At 51.3% G+C, this 22,418-nt stretch overlaps 1 protein-coding gene across 1 annotated transcript in view; it reads right to left on the bottom strand.

Moving 5' to 3' along the window:
- The window catches only part of IARS2 (isoleucyl-tRNA synthetase 2, mitochondrial), a 69,247-nt gene extending 48,690 nt beyond the window's left edge, over positions 1–20,557 (bottom strand). The window contains exons 1-9 of the mRNA XM_066595088.1: positions 20,314–20,557; positions 18,606–18,728; positions 12,452–12,611; positions 9,770–9,918; positions 8,373–8,422; positions 7,631–7,740; positions 5,871–5,961; positions 2,195–2,310; positions 604–773 (exon numbers count right to left, since the gene is read on the bottom strand). Of these exons, the coding sequence (XP_066451185.1) occupies positions 604–773; positions 2,195–2,310; positions 5,871–5,961; positions 7,631–7,740; positions 8,373–8,422; positions 9,770–9,918; positions 12,452–12,611; positions 18,606–18,728; positions 20,314–20,508 (1,164 nt within the window). The 5' untranslated portion in view covers positions 20,509–20,557. The remainder of the gene's footprint in view (positions 1–603; positions 774–2,194; positions 2,311–5,870; positions 5,962–7,630; positions 7,741–8,372; positions 8,423–9,769; positions 9,919–12,451; positions 12,612–18,605; positions 18,729–20,313) is intronic.
- Positions 20,558–22,418: the final 1,861 nt, after the last annotated feature.

Here is a 22,418-nt window from a genome sequence, read left to right as displayed (position 1 = left end):
TCCAGGGAAGATGTCTGCCACGTACAGACGAAGAGAGCGCAAAGAGAAGAATGCCAGGTTGTTCACAGAATCCAGAGTGCTGCTTTTATTTACCCAAGAGCTTTTGCAAAATGATGGCTGGGATGTGACGGGTTCAGTAACTGGTCCACATTTCCCTTGCAATCATTTCAACAAACATCCCTCAGATATTGCCCAATCTGTTTAAGGGTTCTCCGGGATTTTTGGGATATTTCTCTATCTAGGGCATCAAGCAGGGGAAGCAGGGGTTCGCCACTCTGGATTCCTATAGATCGTCTTATTGCAAGTACCACTGTCAGTATGGGTAGTGCTAGAAGCAAACAGCTCTGTCTGTACTGCAGTGGCCAGGGGTGGTATTGCAGGCACAATGGGAGCGGTGCCTGCATCACCAAACCGAGCCTCTGCACTAGAGACAGAGCTGTCTGCACTGACAGCTGGCCCAACATCAGCTGATCTGTGGGGATCCTGAGTAGCAAACCTTCGCCAAACATCTGCTGGGGAGCTATCGTGGCCATGGGACATCAGAAGAAGAAATCCCAGACAACCCATTTAAGGATAATGGCAGCACTGAACACATCTACTGACCACAGGTAACTTGTGATGAGAGGCCACTCCGTAATCCTCGATGCCGTGCGCGGGGGCAGTATGCACAAGGCCGGTGCCTTTACCCATAGTCACATGGTTTGCAGCCAGGAGAGGCGAGGAGCGTCCCGGTATTGTAGGGTGAGCGCAGACACCGCCTTCCAGATCGGCTCCTGGAATATCAGAGAACAAAGATTTAGTGAGAATTACACAACCGCACAGAATTCTACTGCAAAGGAGGTCGAGTCGTTGCATCCGAATCTGCTGCAGATTTATCCCAGATTTCATCCTTTTAAATAACGGGATTATAAAATGTATAAGCTGCTTACTTCCAGAAACAGCGCCCCCTTGTCTCTGGGTTGTGTCCAGTATTGCACAGCCTGTTGATGGGTGTGGCACTGTTTTAAAAGAATACAGCCATGTTTTTCTAATCCTACAGAACCTCTTTAGACCCCGCTTTACATCCTGGGCATGCAGGGTTTGTATGAAGCGGGGTTGGGGGCCTGTCCTGCTCCTTACAAGGTGGGTGCCAACTGTCTGACACCCGCTCACAACAACTGCAGTCAGGCAGCTGTAAACCCTTTAAATGCCCTGATGATTCTCAAGCTCTCAAGGTGCCATCTGGTTACTTGTGCTACATCTTGATAGACTGCCTATCAGAACACAGTAGATGCAATTCTATGACTGCAAGATCCCCAAGGGAACCAAAAAAGAGCGTAAACCAAAAAAAAAAAAAAAAAAGATTAGAAAAAAAAAAGGTAACGCTTAAAAACCACTTTTCACATAATTAGAAGAAAAAAAAAAAAAGAAGGAACACATATTTGGTATCGCTGCATCCATAAAAGGTCCGATCTATCAAAGTAATGCATTTATCCTGCGACAGGTTGTCCCGCAAATAAGGAGTATTACAACAAAATCCACCACCCAGTATACACATTTGGCATCGATGTGATAGTTCTGACCCGCACAATAATCATCTAGTTTTTGCTGCAGTGTGCACCCCAGAAAAACAAGACCCCCCAAAGTTAACGGAGTTGCGATTTTTTCCCCCCCATTTTACTTCACTTTGAAATCTAAAAGGTTTTTCAGCCTATTTTATGGTACATTACAGCGAAATTGGAAAATACAACAAGCCGTCCGACAGCTACGGCAATGGAGAGAAAAAAAACAAAACAAAACTAGAAAACAGGAAGGGCGCATCATTATGTGATACTAATTACTCCAGCTGAGCAGGAGCTGCGCTCTACAATCCACAGCCGCGCTCTACAATCCACAGCCGCGCTCTACAATCCACAGCCGCGCTCTACAATCCACAGCCGCGCTCTACAATCCACAGCCGCGCTCTACAATCCACAGCCGCGCTCTACAATCCACAGCCGCGCTCTACAATCCACAGCCGCGCTCTACAATCCACAGCCGCGCTCTACAATCCACAGCCGCGCTCTACAATCCACAGCCGCGCTCTACAATCCACAGCCGCGCTCTACAAGCCACAGCCGCGCTCTACAAGCCACAGCCGCGCTCCTCAGGCTGCTTGGGAGACATATTGGAAGATTGCTGCCCTTTGTCTGTAGGCACTTCTATTAAAATTCACCTTTAAATGTTGAAAGGACCTCAAATTTGGTCCCCAGGGAGAGTGCAGTGGACTCCACACTATCAGCAGCCAGAAGATAGAGCTCTCCGGAGGATCCGCACTTCACGAGGGAATACCTGCGGGTGACACGGTCAGTGTTACATCAATGAGGCACTCAAAAAGAACAAAAAACACACCATCCGCCCCCAGAAGGAACTGTCGTTTTGCTGCAGAACCAGTTAGATCTCAGACAGATCTGTAAATGATGGGAGTTGTGGTGATCAGATGGACGGTCTTGTCACCGGAGGCCCTAGAAGTGGTTCCCCCCTTGGCCTATAAGAGGCTCTCGGAGGCCCCTTGTGTACAGTGACCTCTTCTTCCGCTTGTGGGCCACTAGACGCCTCTACGACACAGAGAAGAGATTTCACCCATGAATGACGAATGGGCACCTGAAAGCGATGTAGTGTCTGTTGCGGGGGCAGGACCCAGGCACGGGCCGTGTCGGGTGAGAGACCCACAAAGTTCAGACATGGAGATGGTAAGAGGTAGGACTTGAGGTGGTTGATGATCCACTTGAAGCGGGACAGCGTGTCCAGAGTGATGTGGAGAATATTCAGATTGCCCGACCAAAGTGTTGTCCAGATAGGGAACGGCCACTACTCCCTAGCAGTGGAGGAGAGCCATCACCAATGCCAGAATCTTCAGAGACTCGGGGGTCTGCGGCCAACCTGGAGGGCAGGGCTGGGAATTGGTAGTGATCTAAGAAGATGGCAGAGCGGAGAAATCACTGATGTACTCAACAAATTGGGATATGAAGATGGGCATCCTTGACGTCGATGGATGAGTGAGACTCCCCTGGGTTCCATGGACGCAATGACTGACCTCAATGACTTCCAGGTGGAAGCATCGGACCGTGACAAACTAATTTACCTTCTTCAGATTAAGAATGGTTCTGATAGTGCCGACCTTTTTGGGCATCATGAAGAGGTTGGAATAGAACCCAGTGAAGCGTTCTAAGGAAAGAACAGGCACTATTACTCCCTGAGAGGATAGCACCTACATCACCTGAGCCCAGCGCTGCAGTTATAAGGAGACGCTGGGATTCTGAAGCTGAAGAAGCAATCTGGGAAGGAGATGAAAATGGCGCAGCCCAAGGAGATGCCTGAGATGTGAGCGAGCCAAGTCTCCCTGAACAGGGAAAGTCGGACCCCCAGCCTGGATAAATTGGGTGGGGGCCGCCCTTCATGCAGAAGATTTTGTGGAAGTGGACTTAGAGAATTGTGGTCAGGGACTCTGGGGAGGCCGTGGTTTAACCCCTTAGTGACCACCCTATCGTTTTTTTACGTCCCGGCGTTGCAGGACATGTATATAGGGAGATTGTGCTGCGACCTCCCTCCACACATCGCGGGTGTTAGCTGTTTACTACAGTTATTAAAAAGTTATAAAAGTTTAAATTAAAAAAACAAACAAAAAACACAACACCACTTGCCATATTTACAATAAAAAATACACACTAAATAATAAAACAAAGATACATATTTGGGATCGCTGTGTCCGTAAAAGTCCGATCTATCAAAGTAATGCGCTTTTTTGGTCACCCTGTTGCCAAGGAAAAAAAATCTAATAAAAAGCGGTCAAAAAGTCCAATGTGTTCAAAAATGGTACCAACGAAAACTACAGGACGCACCGCACAGAACGAGCCCTCGCAGAATTGTGTCGTGCGCAGAAGAGCGAGACAGAACATTTAAAAAAATGAAATATCTTAAATAAATGAATAAATAAAAGGAGTTACGATTTTTTTTTAAAAGAGGGAGGAAAAAACAGAAATGGAAAAAAAAAGCCTTAATTACTAAGGGGTTAAAAGAGGGGCTTCGGTTTGGGTCCTGCGAGGTTTTCTTGTTATCAGAGGTCCTGAGCGACTGAAAATCTGAAGCGGAGACCGTTTCTTTTGCACAGATCTCACACAGTGTTCTGTGGAAGATGCAAACTCTCCCCACCAGAGACCTCAGAAATGACCTCGTCCAGTCCGGCGCCAAGAAGGCACAAGCCGACAAAGTGGAGACTTGTTAATGACACATTTGGAGCAGCACCAGTGGCCCGGGATATAAGCCCTAGGGTCTGGTGAGAGGTTACCGCAGCTGCTGAGGCATGAGCCAGTAGTCTGGCCATATCTGGCGGGGCCTCACAGATCGGGGTTCCTGCATGGCCTGTCTGCTGATTCGTAATGAGAGACAGAAAATATTGCGATGTAGTCCCTTAGCCCATTAGGTAGGGGCCCTACTGACCCAGGTGGAGGCAAAAAGCAGCCGAAGTGCCGAACCCGCTGCCACAGAAGAAGGTTTGGTGAGGGATTCCAATTGTTTGTCCAGCACGTCCTTAAAATGAGGCGGCATCAGCCATAGGCAAGGTGGTGTGCTTTAACAAATGTGACTTTGGGGGTCCAGTAATGCTGAAGACAAACACCTCTTCCCAGAGTCCTCTGGAAAGGGATACAGGACATCCAAACGCTTGGGCGTGGTAAAGGGTTTGTCAAGAAGGTTCCATTTCTTGGCTAAAGAGTCTTCTAACTAAAGACTTTTGGAGAACGTTTCGGGCACCTGAAGGAACAGGCTTCCACAGATGAAGCAGGCAGCTGATTCTTCACCTGAAGGGTCTCCTTCACCGCCAACATCAGGTTATGGACCAGAGAGGAGAGCTTAGAGACTTACCCCTCATCCAGGTCAGAATCCGAAAGAGAATGTTCACCTTCAGAGTAACTTCCAGCTCTGGAATAGATCTCCAAACGCGTCCCCACAGGGACTTGAGGGGAGAAACCTAACCCGCGCAGCTGCCTGGCCTGCGGAATACACTGCGCTAAGAGCAGGGGAGCCGGTAAGAACACAGGGGCAGTAGAGGAGAGAGCGTCAAGTGGGAAGCACTCCTAGAAGAGCGGACACCGGCCACAGCATAGCCTTACGGTGGCCCTGGAAAAAAATGAAAATTGCACAGGAGGAAGAGAAGGGGGTGAAGAAGTCCACATGCACACCTAAGAGATATGCTCACAAGGCCAGCTGTCTCTATTGCAGGACTGGAGGAAGGAGTCTGTGAGCTGGAAAGTGGTGTTAGTAGTGGTGGTGGGAGAAGAGAGGGGAAAAGAGGAACGAATAAGGACAAGTAGTGGATACTTACCCCGGCCATATAGAATATAGCCGGGGTAAGTATCCCCGGGGTAAGTCCAGTTGTGCACCCCGGCGCTCGCCTGCCTTTGGGAAAGAAGGGAGTGCTCCAATGTGCGGGCCCCTATGGCTGGCAGGTACGGGTCAAACCAATGTTGATCGTGCCTTCTTGTCTTCGGAGGTCTGGGCTGGACACAGCTGCTAACGCCAGTCTGTTTGCCTTCCTCGGTGGGGTAACAGGGAGAATCTAATGCAAACTCTGTATTCCCAGAGCCAGGAAGGTAACAACTGAAGAGCAATGAAAGGAGAGGTCTGCCTCCTACAGACACCAAGCTAAAACTGGTCAACTTGGTGCCTGCAGGAGCAGTATAGCTGGTAGGAGAGAACACTTTTTTGCTTCGTGTCTGCCTACTAATGGCAGGATCTATACCCACCGTCTTCTCCAATGCAACTGACTAGAAAGATATTATCTAAACTCCATTGCAGAATTCTGGAGGACACCGGTATGAACAGACTCCAAATACACATTACAGAGGACGTACGTGGTGTCCGGCATGTAGCAGATCGCCTGATTCGCTGGAATGGTCCATGGCTGCGTAGTCCAAATCAGAGCGCTGACCGTTGTGGATCCATCTGTGAATCAAGTACGTATATTAATTCCTGTATTATTGCAGAATGTGCGCCTATTACAAATGTCAAATAAGGATTCAACTGAACTGCCTTAAAAACGTTCTCCCATGTTTACTAAGGCATAGCGAAAAAGAGGAGGATGTCAGCCGCGGCGCCTGTTCTGTGCGCACTCAGGTACACATGTCCTGTATCCCCCCTCCCTCTCCGGTCCGTACAGCAGAAGGTTACAGCTGCTCTGTCAGGACAGACAGGAGAAGGATGGGACGGTAGTACGGAGAGCAGGCGCTGCACACCACAATACCTCACCACTGCGGGGATGTAACAGCCATCTGGTAATTAAGTATGTGCAATGTGTGCAATCTATATACTGTATGCATTAACCCTTTCCAATCCACTGTCTGACGTCTGAAGACATTCTGATTGAAGGCTGTACAGCTCCGATGTCAGAAGACGTCCGGCAGGGTATTCTTACTGTATATTACTGGCCGCTCTGTTGTCGGGGGCCTCTTCAGCATGACCCATACCACAGTACTGGCTCTAGCCAGCAGATGGCGCCATTGTATAATGGCAGAAAGAGAAAGCCCCCTAGGAAACTCTGAATCCAAAATTGGATTGCAAAGGGTTAAAGGGATAGTTTGGGAACTTTGGAGTTACGGAAACAGCATAACTGACCGTACAAGCAGTTTTCATAACTCACTTCTTGGGAGTTACGGAAGCTGTAGAACAGTGTTTCTCAACTGCAGTCCTCAGGGACCCCAACAGGTCATGTTTTCAGGATATCCTACAGTAAGAACCCCTGTGGCAATGTCTGAGGCACCGACCATAATTACATCACCTGTGCAACACTGAGGAAATCCTGAAAACATGACCTGTTGGGGGCGCTGAGGACTGGAGGTGGGGAACACTGCTGTAGAACAACCAGTTCAGCTGTTCCTGTAATCCTGAGCACTGATGGCCACAGAATACAGACAGGCAATCCAGTCTCAGCTAGGACTGACTGAGATGGAAATACCCCTTTAAGGGCTCGTACCTGCGATAGACTTTCCTGCGATGCGTGACGGAGTGAAAACGCACGTTTATGAAACCAATGATTTTCAATGGTTTCAATCTCATTTGTGAGGTCCTCACTCAAGCCTCGCAGCGCTAAGAGAAGTCTGCAATATCGCCCATTGCTTTCAATTGGGTCCAGCGGCAGCAGCGCCGAAGCCATTGACATCAATAGGCGAAGATCGAGAAGCAGGCTCGCAATCCCCCAGAGAGAGGGAGGACGAGCTACAGGGGGATCTCTGACATATCTCCCAATATTTGGAGAGATAAGGGGTAGGGCTTTCCTGAGAGTGGGGGTTTCATACTGACCCTCTCTAGTTAAGTGGGGGGCGGGGCTAGCGGGATTCCCCCCCATAGCTACGTCCCCTCACTTGGCTAGAGAGGGATCCTCTCCTATTGATGTCAATAGGCGATATCACAGACTTCTCTTAGCGCTGCGAGGCTTGAGTGAAGACCTCACTAATGAGAATGAAACCATTGAAAATCATTGGTTTCATAATGATGCGTTTTCACTCCCTGTGGCATCGCAGGAAGTCTATCGCCGGCGGGTAAGAGCCCTTTAAGTTACTTTTTGGGCCGTGTCCCACTGATCAGTTCTTGCACCACACACTCCAGGTCAGATTACCAATCATGGAAGCGAGTTTGGCAGGAGGTTTCTGCAGCGGAAACTTCACAAAGATGGATCGGCTGACGTGCTGCTGGTTGTACTCCAGCTCCGCCTCGGCCAGGGCTGTTCTAGAAGAAAGCGAAAAACGAGAACAGGAGTGAAAAAAGGTGACACCCAGCAGAACCGGATACGGGTATATAACAAACACTAATCAGAGTGTTGTGTAACCGGCTAACTGGGATGCATTCAGCATTGCTGGCCTGCAGAGCATGAGCGCTGCCATGTAGTAATCATACCCCATTATATATTATGTATCAGCGCCCCCCACGTGTCCTAGAATCAGAGCAGACACAGGGAATACCATATACAAGAGATGAAACAGGCTGAACATTTGTCTCTTTTCAGCCTGACATACTCTGTTACAGCGGGGAGACGTCTGTGAATGGGTGACAAGTGTTGAACAGCCTGCAGCTCCCGGATCCAGAAGGAAGAGCAGCTCTGGAGCACAAACTGCTGCTACTCTGAGTGAGAGAGTCTCCTAAGAGAACTGAAACATAAAAAAGAACTTACATGGCTTTATGCCAGTGTTCTTTAAGGACCAGGAGCTGATAAAGACCCCGCTGGGCGTGTGAGGTTACGGCTGCGTTACAATTGGCTGGGGGGATTCTCAGGGTTTATCACAACACCCAATTACACGACTGCCTGCAGGTTTGCATGTATGTATGTATGTATGTATGTGACAGGCGGTCGATTTTCTTACCTTGTTGATGGAGACCAGAAGACGGGTCTGTAATCCTGGTAGATGTGACCCTAAAAAACAAAAATACATTAGAACACACTAGAACAAGTTCATCCATTCCTTAAAGGGACGGCTCAGCAGGCTTTAAAGGGACGGCTCAGCAGGCTTTACCACCCGAAGTCTCGCGCCGGCACAGACAATCACTCCCATTAGTGGGCAAATTAGAATACATGGTTGGCAAACGTGCCAGTGTGAGATGTCAGAGTGGTGCGTGGATGGCGGTCACTACATCACCCTCGTCGCAGGCGGCTGGAGAGGCGACTGTACTAAAAAAAAAAAAAAAAAGAGCAAGTGCAAACCCCACCTTGTTACAGCGGCTCACAAGAATGGAGCAGCGACAGTTTATGGTGTAAATGACAGCAGGGAGTTCGCATGGAGATCAGATCCGCCTTCACAATCACGGTTACATTACATGGAATACTGGGGCGAAGGACGCCATACAACCACAACGCCTCGGGGTCTCCTCATATCAAGACTCTGCTGTAGAGCCGCTTTTAGGCCGCACGGGGCGAATGCAAACTGGTCTGTGAAAAATGCACCATTGCGTTTTTGGAGCGTCTGCGCGGTTCTCATGTTTGTGTTGTATCCGTGTTCTCTGCGTTTTCACAAGAAAAAAAAAAAAAACACACCGGCCCGACAACCCGACGATACCAACTTTGTCACAACCCACAGAAAAAAATGGGTGCAGAGAAGGAACCCCCCCCCCCCCCCACAGGGGATACAGATGCCTCACGTGTGGCCACTGAGGTTTGTATTTAAGCATCCACAGACTTTATTGGGCAATTTTGGTCTTTGCCGACGCACCAAAATCGGACATGTGCAGATTGTTTTTTCCAAACGCACTTCACTGGTTCACATAAAAAACGCATATCTCATGACACCAACGTAATCCAATGGGCACGTATACTGTCCACGTTCAGGCTGCAAAGAATATAGCAGTAAAACAGGACAGAAAATACGCCCACGTGAACGGGCCCTTAAAGGGACAAAGATGGCCGCACCTGACTACCTGATACACGCTGTGTATTAGTGCACACTGGTAGTCTAGGACACTACACGCTGCACACTGGTAGTCTAGGACACTACACGCTGCACACTGGTAGTCTAGGACACTACACGCTGCACACTGGTAGTCTAGGACACTACACGCTGCACACTGGTAGTCTAGGACACGACATGCTGCTCACATGGGCAGCACTGATTGATGCCCTATACTAATGATGTATACTATGCACAGCGTGCATCAGGCTGTCCGAGAAGCCGTGCAGCCAGCTTTGTTTGTCCAGACCCAGAGGGTCGGAGGAGTTTAAGGTCCATAAACACATAAAGATGTCGTAGACCTGGAGGACCGGCGTTACCTTTTCATGCATTATGTAGAAAATGCCGAGCTGCTTTGCCTCGTACTTCTGATCAAACGTGTAATAGCAGTTCTCCCAGTCCGCCATCACTCCCCAGCGGATGAAGGACGACTTCTGCTTCTCAATGGCCTTTTCTGCAAACGCCCGAGCTGGAGAGAAATGGAGGAGAGTATTACAGATAGTGTCAGTGCGGTTATTACAGACCCGGTCACATGACAAGGAGCGCCGCGCCGCACGGTATGAAGGAACCCTAGTGAGACCGTACCTCCCAGAGGATCACGGTGATCGCTCCCCTTGGGTTCAGCCTCCATTGTGGTTGTGTGGAGCAGCAGTAAGTCTGTGGGGCGTCGCTGCATCCCAATGTACGACTGTCAGGGGAAAGTCACTAAACAATGCTAACTGTTCCAACACGGCCAAAGTTCTTGTCGTTGTCCCAAGTCATCGGCTCAGGTGTCCCAACATACAGAAACATCAGGGACCATGACCGACGCCGGGCTTAGTGGAATCTCCCCGATGCGCTGTTAATACATCAAGAGGCGCACATGTCTGCATGTATGAAGCACATCCCCGGAAACTCCGTGCGCCTCCGCAGAAATGTATGTCAGGTCCGACGGGGTGGAAAGGTCTGGTTTAATGGACGTCAGTTTCTGGCATAAATCATACATGAATCTTTAGCTCCAGAGGGGCCAGAAGAGAGAAAAGTCACTAATTCTGCACAAATACCCTCTTGCACAAACATATGCGACCATTTACGCCAGAAACTGGTGCAAAACATTTATAAATGTTCCCCATAGAGGGAACCCATGAGATTCCGAGACCGGCACACCTGAATGCCCCATATGATTGGAGCAGTTGTGCCTATACTCACCTACAGCGCCATTCATTTCTATGGGAAGGCGGAGATCAGAGGTGAGTGGAGCAGCGGCTGGTCATACGCACTGCGGTTCCATTCATATGTGGCATTTGTACCCCAGAGATTAAACATTAATCCCCCCTGTGGATAGAAGAGGTCTTTAATGGGAAAACCCCTTTAACACCAAAGGACGTAAGTTTATGTCATGGGCACACGGTACGTAACACAACACAACATAAGTTTACGTCCCAAGGATGGCATGGACTGAGCAGTGCCCCAGTGCCATCCCAGGAGACGGTTGGGACTGATGGCCAGCCTCCCACTTTAACCCCTCACATGCCACGCTCAATGTAGGTGGAGGCATGTAAAGGGTTCACAGACGGAGCGCACTTCCTCTGTAAGCTCATCGGCCTCCTACTATGGGGGGGACGCGTCACATCTTTCACCATAACCTCTGTATTTCTCCACGGACGGAGCTCTGCGAGGGCTTGTTCTCTGCGTGATGAACTGTGGTTTCTATTGCTACCATATTGGGGTACACACGTTTTTTTGCTTTTTTTTACAGTATTTACCATGGAGGGTAAATGGTGCCTTCAGGTTATTGTCGTGTTGTTACGGATACGATGATGCCAAATATGTGTGGTTTTATACTAAAGTGTACAATAAAGTGTTTTCTGGCCGGCGCTGCGCTGATGAGGTTTCGCCTCGCTCCGCTCGGCTTCTCTGGTTCTTTATTTTAGCGTTGTTGTTTTTGGTTTTTCCCCTCTAGCTGGCATCGGGGTTGATCCAACCTCCCTGATTACCCCACACGGGGAGGGCAAGCAGCGCTGCATGGGACACTGTTACCCCCTAATGAGCAGCGCTCCTTACCTGGATACCCTCCAGCCTTGGGGGTCTCCTGCTCCCCCAGGCCTGGCCGCAGGTATGTTGGTTTGTCCCTCCTTGTTCTTCGGCAGGGGTGATATGGAACAAGTGCCTGTTTCTATCCTCTGGAGTGAAGAAGGCCAGAATCTCTCTGCAGTCCCTTGTAGCGTTCGCTTCTGCGCCCGGGATTCCATTTTTCCTGCTCCGTAGCGCTGAATCCTCTGGCCAATGGGACGCGCTGATGTTAGGTCCGACCTCTCGCAGTTAGTGGCCCTTTTTTTACTACCGTTCTCTGGACGAGGACTTATATAAGGCTTCTCATAAGACTTGTCTGGGTAACAGGAGGCTGTTTATTAAAGCCCTTCCAGTTGGTACATCTTCCTGGCGAGGACTAAGCTGTCCACTAGGTGTTCCACCCGGGCACTGGATCCATGACGATCCTTCCTATCTTAAGAGTTAGTTGCCTATTACTGCCTCTACATCCCGGACCTTGTCCGACGGGTACATTTCCCGTATCCATCTCAAGCATGGTGTCACACTGTTGGCAGCGTGGTGAGCGTTAACACACGACATCCGTTGGAAAATAGACTCTGCCCAATGTCTTGACTGTCGGTTTCCTACCGAAGGTCAAGGCGTCAAGCGCACTGGTTTAGGACCGATCCATCATTGGTGCACGATAGCAAATCATCACTTATTATCTCCTTGCAAACACTAATGTCTTCCGGACATTATTGGTAAAAGTGCATATCTGCAAGTGTGAACTTGCTCCGAGTTCCCTGGGAGGATGTGACCCCCCCCCCCCCCCCCCCCCCCCGTGTAAAGGCCCCTCACTCCTATTCTGCGTTTGCAGACAAATACAATGTGACGCACCAAACAGGCCGGACAGCGAAGAGCGGCGGATTAACAGCGACAATCCTGCCCACCGGTTCCCTTGAACTGGATCTGCCCGCCACCTGTCCTCATACCTCTGCTTCGTATCTCCATGGGCGAGAGGCTGTCGGATGTCTCCCCCATCTCTGCCAGGGCCATCAGCTCTATTGGCAGCCCGTGGCAGTCCCACCCGGGCACGAAGCTCACGTTGTAGCCCCTCATCATGTGGAAGCGATTAGTGATGTCCTTCAGGATCTGCAAAGGAAAAGAAAAAAGAAGTGTGCCAACTTTATACATAGTATACAATCAACTGAAGAGAGGCTCTAGTACCCTGCTGTATCCGAGCTAGAGGGGGTACAAGATGTGATACGGGTGGGCATGGAGGCTCTAGTACCCTGTTGAATCCAAGCTAGAGGGGGTACAAGATGTGATACGGGCAGGCATGGAGGCTCTAGTACCCTGCTGTATCCAAGCTAGAAGAGGTACAAGATGTGATACGGGCAGGCATGGAGGCTCTAGTACCCTGTTGTATCCAAGCTAGAGGGGGTACAAGATGTGATACGGGTGGGCATGGAGGCTCTAGTACCCTGTTGTATCCAAGCTAGAGGGGGTACAAGATGTGATACGGGCAGGCATGGAGGCTCTAGTACCCTGCTGTATCCAAGCTAGAAGGGGTACAAGATGTGATACGGGCAGGCATGGAGGCTCTAGTACCCTGCTGTATCCAAGCTAGAAGGGGTACAAGATGTGATACGGGCGGGCATGGAGGCTCTAGTACCCTGTTGTATCCAAGCTAGAGGGGGTACAAGATGTGAGACGGGTGGGCATGGAGGCTCTAGTACTCTGTTGTATCCAAGCTAGAGGGGGTACAAGATGTGATACGGGTGGGCATGGAGGCTCTAGTACCCTGTTGTATCCAAGCTAGAGGGGGTACAAGATGTGATACGGGCAGGCATGGAGGCTCTAGTACCCTGCTGTATCCAAGCTAGAAGGGGTACAAGATGTGATACGGGCGGGCATGGAGGCTCTAGTACCCTGTTGTATCCAAGCTAGAGGGGGTACAAGATGTGAGACGGGTGGGCATGGAGGCTCTAGTACCCTGTTGTATCCACGCTAGAGGGGGTACAAGATGTGATACGGGTGGGCATGGAGGCTCTAGTACCCTGTTGTATCCAAGCTAGAGGGGGTACAAGATGTGATACGGGTGGGCATGGAGGCTCTAGTACCCTGTTGTATCCAAGCTAGAGGGGGTACAAGATGTGATACGGGTGGGCATGGAGGCTCTAGTACCCTGTTGTATCCAAGCTAGAGGGGGTACAAGATGTTATACGGGTGGGCATGGAGGCTCTAGTACCCTTTTGTATCCACGCTAGAGGGGGTACAAGATGTGATACGGGTGGGCATGGAGGCTCTAGTACCCTGTTGTATTCAAGCTAGAGGGGGTACAAGATGTGATACGGGTGGGCATGGAGGCTCTAGTACCCTGTTGTATCCAAGCTAGAGGGGGTACAAGATGTGATACGGGTGGGCATGGAGGCTCTAGTACCCTGTTGTATCCAAGCTAGAGGGGGTACAAGATGTGATACGGGTGGGCATGGAGGCTCTAGTACCCTGTTGTATCCACGCTAGAGGGGGTACAAGATGTGATACGGGTGGGCATGGAGGCTCTAGTACCCTGTTGTATCCACGCTAGAGGGGGTACAAGATGGATACGGTGGCATGAGCTCTAGTACCCTGTTGTATCCACGCTAGAGGGGTACAAGATGTGATACGGGTGGGCATGGAGGCTCTAGTACCCTGTTGTATCCACGCTAGAGGGGGTACAAGATGTGATACGGGTGGGCATGGAGGCTCTAGGAACCTACTGTACACCTCTAGCTGGGATACAAGAGGTCTACTGTTGGTCTGTAGGGGGCATCCAGCATCCTGAGCCCAGTCACCTTGTGTGCCCCCATCCACTGGTCCCAACACCCCCTAACAGGCTGGCTAGAACGGCTGGTGGGGGACAATTCATCGATACGACCATCCAGCCTCTAACATTCCAATAATGCGCCCTCCTCTGGTAACGGGGCGAAATCTCTTCTCGGTGTTGTACAGGCATCATTTACAGATCTGTCTGAGATGGAACCACAGGACGGGGTCTGCAGGAGAACGACAGCTTCTTCTGGGCGTGGGATTGTTTTTTTTAAACAAAGAATATACTTTGCTCTTCAATTCAAAGATCTCTGCTGGCTGTCAGTGAATAGAAACATTTTTTGTGCAAATTCTAAGGTTATAAAACGTAAAGGGGTTATCCAGGATTCTAAAAACATAGCTATTCTTTTTCCCCAAACATAGCGCCACCCTTGTCCATAAGGTTGTGTGTGGTAATGCAGTTCAGCTTCATTGACATGTGTCCAGTTCTGGGCACCGCCCTTTAAAAAAAAGACAGACAAACTGAAGCAAGTTCAACGAAGAGTTACCAAGATGGTGAGCGGTCTGCAAATCATGTCCTATGAGGAGCGGTTAAAGGATCTGGGAATGTTTAGCTTGCAGAAGAGAAGGCTGAGAGGAGACTTAATAGCTGTCTACAAATATCTGAAGGGCTGTCACAGTGCAGAGGGATCAGCCCTATTCTCATCTGCACAAGGAAAGACTAGAAGCAATGGGATGAAAACTGAAAGGGAGGAGACACAGATTAGATATTAGACAGTGAGGGGATCAATGAGTGGAACAGGTTGCCACGGGAGGCGGGGAGTTCTCCTTCAGTGGAAGTATTCAAACAAAGGCTGATCTGTCTGGGATGATTTAGTGATCCTGCACTGAGCAGGGGGTTGGACCAGATGACCCTGGAGGTCCTTCCAACTCTACCATTCTATGAAGTTAGTGGGAGCCATGTTTTTAGAACACTGGACAACCCCTTTAATAACCTTTAATAATAACCACTGTCACACACGTGTTCACAAAACGCCATGTTTGAAATCAGCATTTCACTGCAAGCTGTGTTTCTGACACGTCATGGCGGTTTTTAACACGCCCCATTGTGATGGGCGATAAGGTGCGTTAAAAAACATAAGGCGGCATGAAAAAAAAAAAAACAGACTACACTTGAAAAATCGTGGAGTGCAGGTCTGCGGGGCCCCACTGAAATCAATGGGAGCGTTGTACCGCAATTAGCACGGCGGTCGGAACACTGTGCTGATTGCGGTAAAAAGCGACCACCGTGAGAGCGGCCCTACGGTTCGCAGAGTGGCTTCCCATGTAGACTCCATGTCTGTCTGCTGCAGTTTGTGCCGCGGATCCGAATGCAGATTTAGTCCAATCAACGGGCAAAACCCGAGTGCGGAACTGTGAGGGTATATATATATATATTGCCATATGTTCTTTATACTTTTATACCTATATGCAAGTTTTATTCAATTCCAAATGAGAAAAAACTTAAATGTCGCCTTACATCAGATATCCCAAGGCTTTGCAAGAAGATGTTCTAGAAATTCAGAGAAGATACCGAACCAGACGCAAGGACGCATGTACTTGGCTGTTTTCCCAGAAGCCCATATCAAGATGTTCAACCATGTACATAATTTTCACTGTCTCAGTCCGCAAATCCGGACTGCCCATATATGGTTATGAGCCCATCACCCCCTAATGGTGAGAGGGCAGAGGGTATAAGATCTCATGTAATCTGTAATAAAGTGCGCAGTTTTTTTCTCCCGTGTGAGGAGCTAGACCAGATCCCTGTGTGGTGTCTCTTTTTACGGCCGGCAACGGGGCAAGTGGGGTGGGCCGGATTGGTGTTGCACTTAGAATTTTAACCCTCATAGAACAAAGAAATACCTAATGCGGTGTGAGGCTGGGTCACACGGGCCGATCTCCAGCGGAGATCCCCCACCAAAAAACTGCGGGAATTCTGCTGGAAAAGCGCAGCTTCAAAACCCGCAGCATTCTGCCGACATTCCGCCGCGGATTTGAAGCAATCCGGCTGCCAACATTCCGCTGCACTTTTCTCTCCCCATAGAGAGGAGCGAGGCCGCAGCAGGAAAAAAAACCCAAAAAACTGACATGCTGCATCTTTTGATTCCGCCTGGCTTTGCCGTGATGGATTGGCCGCCCCGTGTGGACAAGAAGCCGTTCTGTCTGTTCCTCATCTAAGGAGCTAAAGAAGCTTCTAACATAAAGCAAGACGTCTCGGATCTTGGAGGACGACGGATCTTCATCCTGCGATCTCGAGTCTACAGTTGATGTAAAGCACAAACGCTGCAAGTAACACAAGATGCCAGATATCACCCCGAGGAGCCTGCGTGGCCTTGTAAGTCTCCTCACACCTTCTAGAGGTCTCCTTAAGGAGTGATGTCACCCCTCCCGCCCCAAGCCAGATTCTACTGCCCGCTGATGAGGGGCGACCCCCCGAACCCGCGGTCTGTGGACGGGTCCTGGCTTTTGGTTCATTGCCCATCATTGCTCTACAGACCGGTATAATAAAGGGTCGGACACCGATCTGCAGGAATACTGCCATCCAAGAGGTGGCGCTGCAGAGGGACGGTTCCATCTTCCTAATTTGCATAGATGCCAGATAAACAGGAAAGCTTTAGGTTGAAATACTTGCTGAGAAGAAGCATGAAGAGCAGCGTGTAAGAGGAGGGTTAGCCGCTGATCCGAGTGCTAGGAGTGCGAGCCATAACCGGCTATTCCTAACGACCGGCCACTGGGGGTTCTTAAACCGTTGAGTGATGAGCGACGCCGGGGTCGGCAGGACGGCACTGTGTCATGTAGCCTGTGGGGTTCTCTGCGAGGTCGTACCAACCACACCTAGTGTGGGGCACACAGGAGGTCTGTGAGCGCGACTGTGCCAACAACACGGATGCACATGAAGAAGCGACGCGTCCGCAGAGGCTGCATGTGGGTTTTGCCCATTCTGGGGACCGTGGATGAACAGCCGTGGTTTGAGAGGTGATTTCCGCGGCAGAATCCATGGGGGTTCGTTCACACGCGGCGGGACTGGCCGATCCGCAGTAGGAGAGCCACACAAAAATCTGATTCATTTCTGCGTTAAAAACCGCAGTCTTGGTGCCGATCCGCAGCGGAGCTCAGCCTCCCAACACGGGTATTACACGGAGAGGATGCGCTCGTACCGCAGTCTTGGTGCCGATCCACAGCGGAGCTCAGCCTCCCAACACGGGTGTTACACGGAGAGGATGCGCTCGTACCGCAGTCTTGGTGCCGATCCACAGCGGAGCTCAGCCTCCCATCACGGGTGTTACACGGAGAGGATGCGCTCGTACCGCAGTCTTGGTGCCGATCCACAGCGGAGCTCAGCCTCCCATCACGGGTGTTACACGGAGAGGATGCGTTCGTACCGCAGTATTGGTGCCGATCCACAGCGGAGCTCAGCCTCCCAACACGGGTGTTACAAGGAGAGGATGCGCTCGTACCGCAGTCTTGGTGCCGATCCACAGCGGAGCTCAGCCTCCCAACACGGGTGTTACATGGAGAGGATGCGCTCGTACCGCAGTCTTGGTGCCGATCCACAGCGGAGCTCAGCCTCCCAACACGCGGTGTTACACGGAGAGGATGCGCTCGTACCGCAGTCTTGGTGCCGATCCACAGCGGAGCTCACCCTCCCAACACGGGTGTTACACGGAGAGGATGCGCTCGTACCGCAGTCTTGGTGCCGATCCACAGCGGAGCTCAGCCTCCCAACATGCGGTGTTACACGGAGAGGATGCGCTCGTACGGCAGAGGATCCTCTAGGCCAGGGGTCCCCAACTCCAGTCCTCTAGGACCACCAACAGGTCATGTTTTCAGGATCTCCTATAGTAAGACCACCTGTGGCAATGTCTGAGGACCGACAATTATTACATCACCTGTACAACACTGATCAAATCCTGAACACATGACCTGTTGGGGGTCCTTGAGGACTGGGGTTGGGGAACACTGATCTAGGAGATAAACAGCCTGGACTGCAGACGGACCAACAGAGGATGAAACTGTAACAAACCCTCAGCTGTGAGAGGTCAGCAGCACAAATCTCTCCCGTATCAGTGCGGAGGATGCATCTCACAGGCGATGGTCAGGCTGGTTACGATGGAGCAAACCCTCCGCTGTGAGAAGCACCCGGTCTGGACGACTAAAGCTCAGCCCGCTGTAATGTTATTAGAGGTAAGCGGCGCTGTAGCTCCTCACTGCCGCTTATCTCTGCAACCTGATTGGCCTCCGGCTCGGGGCGGTTTTTAGCCCAGAGGGCGGTCAGACAACCACGGAAGTACTTACTTTATTCAGCGCGTGCCCAACATGGGGGTCTCCGTTGGCGTAGGGCGGGCCGTCGTGGAGGCTGAACTCCTTCCTGGTTTTTCTTTCTTTCTGCCAGTTATAAAGCTGCAGGAAGTCCGTCTCCTGCAAGAGAGACAACATAACAAGGGTGAGGGCAGAGCGGGCAAATACCGGGCACAGCGCCTCCGACCGCCCCGCTACAGAGAGACAACGTAACAAGGGTGAGGGCAGAGCGGGCAAATACCGGGCACAGCGCCTCCGACCGCCCCGCTACAGAGAGACGTTACAAGGGTGAGGGCAGAGCGGGCAAATACCGGGCACAGCGCCTCCGACCGCCCCGCTACAGAGAGACATTACAAGGGTGAGGGCAGAGCGGGCAAATACCGGGCACAGCGCCTCCGACCGCCCCGCTACAGAGAGACGTTACAAGGGTGAGGGCAGAGCGGGCAAATACCGGGCACAGCGCCTCCGACCGCCCCGCTACAGAGAGACGTTACAAGGGTGAGGGCAGAGCGGGCAAATACCGGGCACAGCGCCTCCGACCGCCCCGCTACAGAGAGACGTTACAAGGGTGAGGGCAGAGCGGGCAAATACCGGGCACAGCGCCTCCGACCGCCCTGCTACAGAGAGACGTTACAAGGGTGAGGGCAGAGTGGGCAAATACCGGGCACAGCGCCCCTCCAACCGCCCCACTACAGAGACAACGTAACAAGGGAGAGGGCACAGCGCCACTCCGACCGCCCCGCTACAGAGAGACAACATAACAAGGGTGAGGGCAGAGCGGGCAAATACCGGGCACAGCGCCTCCGACCGCCCCGCTACAGAGAGACGTTACAAGGGTGAGGGCAGAGTGGGCAAATACCGGTCACAGCGCCCCTCCAACCACCCCGCTACAGAGACAACGTAACAAAGGTGAGGGCACAGCGGGTAAATACAAGGCACAGCGCCACTCCGACCGCCCCGCTACAGAGAGACAACATAACAAGGGGGAGGGCAGAGCAGGCAAATACCGGGCACAGTGCCCCCGACCACCCCTCTGCAGAGAGACAAAGTAAGAAGGGTGAGGGCAGAGCGGGCAAATACCGGGCACAGCGCCCCCAACCACCCCTCTGCAGAGAGACAAAGTAAGAAGGGTGAGGGCAGAGCGGGCAAATACCGGGCACAGCGCCCCCGACCACCCCTCTGCAGAGAGACAACGTTACAAGGGTGAGGGCACAGCGAGCAAATACCGGGCACAGCGCCCCTCCAACCACCCCGTTACAGAGAGACAACATAACAAGGGTGAGGGCACAGCGGGTAAGTACAGGGCACAGCGCCCCCGACCGCCCCACAGCAGAGACAATGTTACAAGGGTGAGGGCGCAGTGGGCAAATATGGGGCACAGCGCCTCCAACCGCCCCTCTGCAGAGAGACATCGTAACAAGGGTGAGGGCACAGCGGGCGAATACCACCACCGCCTTGCCGCAAAGACCCCTCGTATATGACCTCCCCAACTGTCTTAGCCCCCCGAGATCCCCCAACACTGAACCTGCCGAAATCCTGCTCTGCCCCTGCGCCCCCCAACATACCCCTCAACCCTCCTTCGTCCCGGCACCCACTGACTTCTGTGCCCCATCAGCGCCCCCTGACCTCCCCTTCATCCCAGCACCCCCTGACCTCTTCCGTCCCGGCGCCCCCTGACCTCTGTGCCCCATCAGCGCCCCCTGACCTCCTGCAGGCGCAGCTCGGTGCTGACGGTGTCCTCGGCGCTCCGGCGGATGGGGTAGTCGGTGTGCGGCAGCAGCACGGTGTCCCGGTAGCGGCTCCTCTGCTCGGGGCTCTCATGGCTGCTCAGCCCGGAGGCGGCTCTCACCCTCCAGCAAAACCGGGAAGCGGACAGCGGGCGGCGGAGGACCCACGCCATGACTACGGCGAGCGGAGAGGAGAGAGACGGCGGCCGCCGAGGACCAAAACACCGGGCGCGTTCAGCAGCCCGTCCGTCAGGGACTCCACGTGTCAGATAGTGTGTATATATATATATAGTCATACGGGTCATATAGTGTATATAGGTGTGTTCTTATAGAATGAAATCACCGTCACCTATATCCTACCTACATATCACCTATATCTCACCTGTCACCTATATCCTACGTATGTCACCTATATCTCGCCTGTCATCTATATCCTACTTACATGACACCTGTATCTCACCTGTCACCTATATCCTACGTATATGTCACCTATATCTCGCCTATCACCTATGTCACATGTCACCTATATCCTACTTACATACCACCTACATGACACCTGTATCTCACCTGTCACCTAAATCCTACCTACATGTCACCTATATATTATCTTTCACCTATATCCTATGTATACATCACCCATATCTCACCTGTCACCTATATATCACGTCCCCTATATCCTACTTACATACCACCTACATGTCACCCATATTTCACCTGTATCCTACCTACATGTCACCTATATCTCACCTGTCACCCATATCCTACATATATATCACCTATATCTCGTCTGTCACCTATATCCTACCTACATGTCACCTATATATCACATCACCTATATCCTACTTACATACCACCTACATGTCACCTGTATCTCACCTGTCACCTATATCTCACCTGTCACCCATATCCTACATATATATCACCTATATCTCGTCTGTCACCTATATATCACATGTCACCTATATCCTACCTACATACCACCTGTATCTCACCTGTCACCTATATATCACATCACCTATATCCTACTTACATACCACCTACAGGTCACCTATATCTCACCTGTCACCCATATCCTACGTATATATCACCTATATCTCGTCTGTCACCTATATATCACATATCCCCTATATCCTACCTACATACCACCTGTATCTCACCCGTCTCCTATATCCTACCTACATATCACCTATATATCACGTCACCTATATCCTACTTACATACCACCTACATGTCACCTGTATCTCACCTGTCACCTATATCCTACCTACATGTCACCTATATCCTACCTACATGTCACCTATATCCTACCTACATGTCACCTTCATGTCACCTATATCCTACCTACATACCACCTGTATCTCACCTGTCACCTATATCCTACCTTCATGTCACCTATATATGTATCACCTACATGTCACCTATATATGTATCACCTATATGTCACCTATAGTGGTAAATTGCAAGCACAATCGTGTGTGACTGTACCGTTGCGGTAGCGCCGGAGTGTCGTCATCGGTCACTTGTGATTCGCGATCTCTGACTACGGAGTTGCGCTCCGGTTCCATCAGATGCGTGTCGCAGCGTTTCCGCGCTCGCGGTCGTTACTTGTGACGTCACGCTGCCATCTTGGCGTCGCTCCACCAGAGTCCTCGCCGCACGCGTGTTACCGATCCTCCATCGCATCCTTCGCCTGCAGCGACACGTGTTGTGGAAGAGCCGCGCGACAAAACATGTGTGACTGGTGTGCGGCTTGTTGTCGCGGCGCACAGCTGCCATGTGTGACCGGTCGCACGCAGCGAAGACCATATGCACACGGACGAGCGCTATATCACTCCGACCAGCAGCGCGCTGGTAAACTGCCATCTTCCCTGCGATTGCCATGCGTGACCGGTCGCACGCAGCGAAGACCGTAGGCACACGGACGAGCGCTATACCACTCCGACCAGCAGGGCGCTGGTAAACTGCCGTCTTCCCTGCGATTGCCATGCGTTCCGTGAGAAAAACGCATCGCTGGACGCGGAGCTACACGACGACGCGCCGAAAAACTGCAGCTGTGTGACGCTAAACTGCTGGATGTGGACGG

The sequence above is a fragment of the Eleutherodactylus coqui genome, chromosome 3, assembly GCF_035609145.1.
Source record: "Eleutherodactylus coqui strain aEleCoq1 chromosome 3, aEleCoq1.hap1, whole genome shotgun sequence".
NCBI lineage: Eukaryota > Metazoa > Chordata > Amphibia > Anura > Eleutherodactylidae > Eleutherodactylus > Eleutherodactylus coqui.
The sequence above is the reverse complement of the archived record's forward strand: the minus strand, read 5'-3'. Positions and strand labels throughout refer to the sequence as shown.